Source organism: Phalaenopsis equestris, unplaced genomic scaffold (assembly GCF_001263595.1).
Source record: "Phalaenopsis equestris unplaced genomic scaffold, ASM126359v1 Scaffold000609, whole genome shotgun sequence".
Lineage (NCBI taxonomy): Eukaryota > Viridiplantae > Streptophyta > Magnoliopsida > Asparagales > Orchidaceae > Phalaenopsis > Phalaenopsis equestris.
In genome coordinates this window covers 68,648-76,432 of record NW_018165049.1, presented here as the reverse complement: position 1 = coordinate 76,432, position 7,785 = coordinate 68,648, and the positions used below count along the sequence as shown (strand labels likewise).

General features: G+C 38.5%; 1 protein-coding gene across 1 annotated transcript in view; it reads left to right on the top strand.

The window, feature by feature from the left end:
• Positions 1–210: 210 nt before the first annotated feature.
• Positions 211–7,785, top strand: part of LOC110029897 (DNA polymerase delta catalytic subunit) — a 35,165-nt gene continuing 27,590 nt past the window's right edge. Inside the window, exons 1-7 of the mRNA XM_020732380.1 lie at positions 211–538; positions 669–802; positions 906–1,012; positions 1,089–1,248; positions 2,488–2,683; positions 2,777–2,912; positions 2,991–3,128. Of these exons, the coding sequence (XP_020588039.1) occupies positions 258–538; positions 669–802; positions 906–1,012; positions 1,089–1,248; positions 2,488–2,683; positions 2,777–2,912; positions 2,991–3,128 (1,152 nt within the window). The 5' untranslated portion in view covers positions 211–257. The remainder of the gene's footprint in view (positions 539–668; positions 803–905; positions 1,013–1,088; positions 1,249–2,487; positions 2,684–2,776; positions 2,913–2,990; positions 3,129–7,785) is intronic.

Here is a 7,785-nt window from a genome sequence, read left to right as displayed (position 1 = left end):
AATATTAGAAAATTATTTATTTTGAATATAACTTGTAATTTCTCTCACACAGAACCTTTCCACATTCTAACCCCGAAAATCATTTATTTCGAATTTAACGTATTTTATAATTAAAAAAAAAATTTCTCCGGCATCACGAGATTGTCACGTGCTCTCAGCTGTATGAAACCCTACTCTTCATGGCGGGAACACAATTCCAAGCTACCAAAGCACTGCCAATTTCCTCTGCCTTGCTCTGTCTGTTCGACGACACCACCATGAATGCCGGCAGTGGAAAGCGGCGTGGCTTGGCAGCCGAGGCTTCTCCAAACCCTTCGAAGAGATTCCAGTCCGGACCCCCAGGGCCTGGAAATGGCAAACCTAATCCTTCCCCGGCGGTGAACGGGATCAACGAGATGGAAGACGACCTAATGGACGAAGACGTTTTCCTGGAAGAAACCCTCCTCAAGTACGATGAGGACGAAGAGGCCCTCCGCTTACTTCAAGATGAGGCTGTTGCCGCTCGGTTTTCGAAATGGAAACGCCCTGCTCTTTCCACGCCCTGCTCTTTCCCCTTCCTTCCCCTTCCTATCTTTCATATTCCACGAATATACGTAATTTGAAGCAATTGCATTCATCTTTTTTTATTAAATTTATACCGACTAGATGATCTATTCAATTGACCTTTTTTCGTTCATCTTCTTTGATGCAGTATTTCAGCAGTTAGAAATTGATTATGTGATTGGAGAGACCCACAAGGAGCTGCTTCCAATGTCTTCCGGCCCTGCAGCAATTCTCAGAATTTTTGGAGTAACCAAGGAAGGTTAGATTTTTTTTCTTAAATTATAGTTTTTTCTTTCCCTCGACATTCAATCGTTCATTTGGCTTGCATCATTCGAAATATTGTTGGCTTTTGGCTCTTACAGGTCATAGTGTGTGTTGCCATGTACATGGATTTGAGCCATATTTCTACGTAAGTTGTCCCTCGGGAATGAGCCCTGATGACATCTCAGGATTTCAGAAAACTCTCGAGGTTAGCATTATTTGTTAATCTAGTTTTTGCTCGATCATCTCAGACAGTTGCCATTTTTTGTTAATGGCTCTTACAGGGTAGAATGAGAGAATCCAACAGAAGCAGCAATGTGCCACGGTTTATCAAACGGATTGAGATGGTTCAAAAGAAGAGCATCATGTACTACCAGCAACATGAAGCTCAACCTTTTCTAAAGATCATAGTTACTCTGCCAACCATGGTTGCTAGTTGTCGTGGTACTTGAACAACATTTGATGACTATTCTTAGTCAGTATTTATTACAATTATTATTATTTTTTTTTTGCATAGTTGCATTTAGGCTATGAAAATAGTACTACTGATCACTTGAACATTGAGCTCTAAGCATCGTTGAACATGCTCTTTTGAATTACCCCTCAACTTCACAGATTACACTACAATTATTGAACTTTTGTGAGTTCCATATTCTGCTCTACTTTTTCAAAGATTGAAATTTTCCTGATAAAAGTTGGATTCATCATATTTTTATTATCTTATCTCATTGTTTGCCCATAATTGGACATTTAAACTACACATGAGTTAACTATACTTTGATTGTTTTCATTTTTATTTTTTGTCTTCGACAGGTTTACCACCCCTCAAACTTTGATTTTTATGTCTCTAATCTGACATTCAGTCTCTTTCTTATATTATTTCAACTATAAAGATTCTATATCATGCAAACTCAATTAAGTTGGTTGTTTTTGGATTGGAGCGTAATGGCTTTAAACAAGTGCAAAACTTTAGGCCAACAGTGTTTTTTAGAATTCACCAGCTCCAAAATTTTTCCTAATCCAACTCTCTCTCTCTCTCTTTCAATGTGTTATGGCCCGGTCGGTGATGTTAAAGTTGAATTTGGAAACAAATGAGTCCAATTGAATCCCAACATTTTAGCAGGCTGATCTCATACTAGTACCTCCTTTAGCGTTATTTGTTTCTTTTCATTACGATTATGGTGAAACTTGATTCCTGTATTGTAAATTGTGCCTTTGTTTCAATTGCAATCTGTTCAAAGTGCAAATCATTTTGTTCAGTAGACACTTTCTTGATTTTGGTTTCATACACGCTTTGGCTCCGTTATGACCTTAGCATAAATTATGTCCTAGCACTGGTTCTGGAAATTAAATGCTAGGCTTCATTCGTTGATGTGTTGCTTTTACATTGCTGTTTAAAACTCCCCATATACCACACCAAGGAAAGCTTCATCCTTCTTATGCAACCCTCCATTGCTTCACAACCATCGGAACATACTCTCAGAGCAGCTCGTCCTGATATTGGTGAGAACTGGAAAATTTGGTTCCGCACAATACCACAACATTACAAGATATCACTGTCTAACAAATTCTTTGCATTCTTCTTCCTTGCTTGCTGATATTGATGTTACATATTGGTATCAAATGACATTTGATATCCAAGTCAATAGCCTGTTTGAATCTCACCTTATATATGTCTGGCAGGCATTTTGGAGAGGGGCATACAGATTGAGGGCCTTGGTTCAAAGAACTTCCTTACATATGAAAGCAATGTTCTTTTCACGCTGCGCTTCATGATTGATTGCAATATTGGCGGAGGAAACTGGATAGAAGTTTCTGCAGGGAAGTATAAGAAAACAAAGGCAGGTTTTTCTTATTGCCAATTGGAGTTGGATTGCCTGTATCCTTCTCTGAAAATTTAAATTACTGCATTTCTTGATTGAGTTTAGCAGGATATATATGCTGGAAAATTTTCCTTAAGGCAACCTTTTAGATATTCAGAATTAATTAGCCATGTTCCGGAAGGAGAATACTCGAAAATGGCTCCATTTCGCATATTAAGTTTTGATATTGAGTGTGCTGGTCGTAAAGGACTCTTCCCTGAGCCTACTCATGATCCCGTTATTCAGGTTGTTCTCATCATACTTACTGAACTTGGGCTGTATTCAGTAAACTTTCCAGTCATAAAAGTATCACATTCCTTACAGATTGCCAACTTGGTCACTATCCAAGGTGAAGGCCAGCCTTTTATACGAAATGTCATGACTTTGAAGTCCTGTTCACCTATTGTTGGGGTTGATGTGATGTCCTTTGACAAAGAAAAATATATTTTACTTGCGTGGAGGGTGAGTTACTGTTTTTTCATTTTTGGGATACATATATTTAGAAGATTCATTTTGACAAAACAGTAGATGTGATTGCCATTTTTATCAAATTTTCGATGCTATTACTTATTTCGTTTACAATCTTACCTCTGTTAGTAGAAGAAAGCTAGAATGCTAGATGGAGTAGAGTGATTTTTTGGTGCTTTAATAGCATTAGGCAAAGGCTGGCCTCTAGTAGAAATGAAGTTTTTTTTTTTTAAAGTCTATTAATCCATCATTTTTTTTGGTATTTTTATTAAGTGAAGGATGAATATAGGAGAAATAATGTTGTTTCTATCATATTTTTTTGAAAATCTTGGAGAGTAATTAGTGGCTTCTTTTTTCTAGTGTTTTGGCTAGACGAATCTTCAACTGTAGTCCTAATAGGACTTGGATTCCACTTTCGGTCTATACTGTCTCCCAAAATACCAGAGGAGTTTTCTCCACTTTTGCGCGTAAGTTCGTCTCTGTCCCATCTCTTGGGACTGTGGGTCTCGCCTGTACTGCTGAATATTCCCAAAGTAATGAGAGTAGCCCGAACCTTCCCGCACGACTTCATGTGCCCTGGTAGGTCGATTAAATGGGTGTTGTCATTCCAAAGCGAATTCTGGTATAATAGGTATCCATCCACTTTTGACACACTATGAGTTGGAACTGTAGATAGATGAGTATTCTCACGATTCATATTTCAAGCTATCCCAGTTGTAACTTGCTTCTCTCACTCGTATTCGGCTGAGTACGACTGATGAATTAGTATGTGAGGAGAAATCAACTATGGGGTAAAATCTGTGGCAGACTGCACCCCTCTCACTAACACTCATTTAGGAGAGATCTTTTCTTTATTGATAAAACCTGGATCCCATTGAAGAACTTTTGTCTCTATCAAACTCCTCAAGCCCCATACAAAGCTTGCGTTCCTCTCTACTCTCTGGACATTTTACTCAAGATACCATGCGGAACTGAAAATAACCTTTGAATAACTCCATGTGTTATTCCTGACATGGCACATAATGACCCCACTTATGACATGCTGGACCTTCCTCTGTCAGGGTAATTCAGGAAGGGGTCTATACATATGAAAAATTTGCATTTCTCTTATTTGTGGTGGCCTTGTATTCAATGTCGGCTCCTCCAACTCATGACTCTGTTGGGCAGCCAAGGTCAGTCTTGCTGGTGCTCTCTCAACTTCTGCAAAATGCTAGCTCAAGACTCCCTCATCTCGTACTCTATTCGTCTTTCCATTACATTTGAGTCACTACTTTATGGAATAGCTATTGTTATCTCAACTGAAATCTTCTGGGGTCAACCATAATTGATGACATTTCTTTCTCATTGGCTACAAGTGGAGAATCCTTTCTGAAGCTATCTTTCTCTCGGATCAACCGTATCATTGCCTAATTTTTCAATAACTCCATGCTCTGTGAAATATATCACCCCTTGGTTCTGCATTCTGATTCAATATGCTCAAATCTGTGACACTTGCAACACTTTCTGGCTACAACATATTTAGGAATGCGTATTGGTTTCACTTGTTCACTTCTCAGGATTAGTTTTTTTCTCTGATGGTCGCCTTGGCTGTTCTCCTGAGCGGGCTTGGTTTATAAAATTCTGAGGTTGAACTCTGCCTGTAAGTTGTGGAATTCTCTCGGTGATGTGGTCTCTCCTTTTTTGGAGCTAGAGTTTGCACCCTTTGTCTGTAGTAAGCTGGTAGGAACTGATATTTGGTCTCCCACTTCATTTTCAGATTATCTCGTTCTTCATATGTGGCCTTCTTTCTCGGTCTCCTCTAATACCAGATTCCTAAGTGTTATAGCCTTTCTTCTTCACCAGTGAAAATCTACCTATGGAAGGGGTTGATTTTATCATCCCTTTTTCCTCTTTGGCTTTGCCTATTACCATCGAGGGTAAGTCCCTCCTGGATGTCATCCTCAATGTCCGCCACTCTCCGCTGAAGTCTACGGATCTCCTGTTGTATCTCTTCCTTGGTAGGCTTAGACATTTATCTCTACGGTGGCATGATTAAGATTCAGGGTCAGGAGGTGAAAGAGGGGGCAGGAAACTCATGGAAGGTGTAGGAAACTAATGCGGGGTTGTTGATTTTGAAAATTAGCAAAGGCGAAATCTGAGATTAGGTCAATTTGGGGATATGATTTGAGAATGAGAAAGAAATTTTTTTTTTGTGGAGGCAACTTGGTAGAGTCAGATGCTAGGAAACTCTAGGATATGACTAGGGCTAGACTAGTTTTGATACCAAATGACACCGTAGCAAACCCAAACTATAATTAAAACACATTTTTAGTGAAATTTGGAAGGTTACAAACAATGGCTCTTCAAAACGGGAAATAATGACAAACATACACACAATACCCTAGGGAAGGACGACAGTGTTGGGTGGGTGGCTGACTAGGGGATGGAGGGTTGGTTGGAGATTGTGGGTATCTTGGAAGGGGTTGAAGGGTTGGACGACAGCTCTAGAAACAAGTGACAAAGTTGAGTGACTGACTGGGAAGGGGAGCTGTTGGCGTTGTGGGAGTTGGGGTTGCTGCAGGTGGTGGAAAGAGGGGCGTTGGTGGAAGGAAATGTCATGGTTGGCTGGGGGGTGCGGAACTCTCAGGAAAATCTGCTGGCGGTGGAACGTGGGACCTGCGATTGGGAAAAGGGGGGTTTATGTGATTGTGAGATGAAGGCAAAGTTGTCATTACAGAAGGGAGGGGCAAGGAGGGAGCTAAGTGTTACAATATGGAGGAAAAGAGGGCCAGGCGGCTGGCGACTGGTGGGTAGGGTGGAGGTGGAGGTCGGAGAAGAAAATCACCACCGGGGGAGAGTAATGTAGTTGGAGCACCACTCTTTCTGTTTGATAGAACCCTTGAAGGGGAAGATGGACGCCCGTAGATGTCCTCACAAACTGAAATCAGAAGACATCAAAAACTGAAACCCTATGACACAAAACCCCTATATATAATAGTAGATATATGCAGGGAGTGGGTCTCTCCCTTCTATTGGGCGGCAGGCCCAAATGCCTAGGACCGGCCGATCCTAAACCCTCCCCACTGAACCGGTTCAGCCCCCTAGGACCCCGGTCTTACAAGCATACTAGTCTTCCAATTACATAAGAAATGAGTATTTTTTTTCTCTTTTATAGTTATATATGTGGGCAATCATCTATATCCAAGATAACCCTTAGGGCTCAGTATTGTGTTCCTTATCAATGATTTCATGTGTGTTTTGAATATTTTTACTATAAGCTAAAATAATATAAGTAAACTCTTTCTATTCTCTTTCAACATGATTAAAATCCCGTTTTGTTGAAATTAGAGTCATGCTTGAAAATGTCACAAAATTTTAAACCATTCCATCTTCTTAAACTTGGAAAAAAATGAATAATACATGAGTCCCCTTGAGCATATTCACCCCAACAATATTCTAAAATAATATTCGGCGAAACTATTTTAACAACTATTCACACTATAATAACTGGTTATATGCAAGTGTCTTTGTGTTCAAATATTCTACACAAGTGTAAATCAAATTCTTTCTTCACTTCAACATCTCAAATTACCTTGTTTCTAAGGTATGTGATTTTTTTTTTGGGTACATATACATCTCCATATACTGGAAACAATCAAAGGAAAATTATATTGGCCACTCTTTTGCCAAAAAAAGGGCACAAATGCTACCATTCTATTATAAGAAAGATGTATGCATATGCTGATGTTGTTTTCAATGAAGATGATTCTTCCTTTATTATTATTGATCCCAAGGAAAAAAGTGTCACTCGAATGAATTCATTCTTTCAGTTACCCCTTTTTTTACCACTTATTTCAGCAAAATTTTTTATTCTAATATTACCCACTCCTACCAAACTAAATATATGATAGAACTACATTTCGTTCAGCCATTCTTAGTTTATTCAATGAGAAAGCCATTTTAATCTATATAAATTTAATCAATTGAGTTAACTCCTATTAATTAATCTGCGGAGGGAACCATCTAGCTCACAACTAGAGATACAAAAACTTCATCTAAACATTACTTATATTTATTATTATAAGATAATCTATTTTTGTAGTCATAATTTTTTTCATATTAGTCTTTATATTATTTCTATCCCCCTAACAATCTTGGAGGCCTTTAATAATGTGAAATAGTGCATTGATATGAGGAAAGCAATGATGGCCCTTCAAAATAGCAAAACATTCAAGTTAGAGTACTAGAAAGAGATCAATACAGTGTATGTGGATTTTTATTATAAAATACCAATCCTTAGACTCACTAGAAATTTATAAGGCCAAATAAATGGTCAAGAATTAACTCATATAACATTGGTTATCTTGAAACCTTTATTTCAGTTGCTAATGTGAATACTATAGTTATTTTATCATTTGCGGTGAACAAGGATTATAAATATAACAATTAGATGCGAATAATGATTCTTACTTGATGATTAAGAAGGTAAACTTTGTATGGAGGTCTCATCAGGATTTGGCTCAAGTTTAGAACAATGAATATGTAAATTAAAAAACATCTTGCATGGGTTGAAATATCCTTGAGGGGCATGGTTTTAAAGGCTCGCCAATGTTATGTTTAGCATGGGATACACACACACACACACACACACACACACACACACACACACACA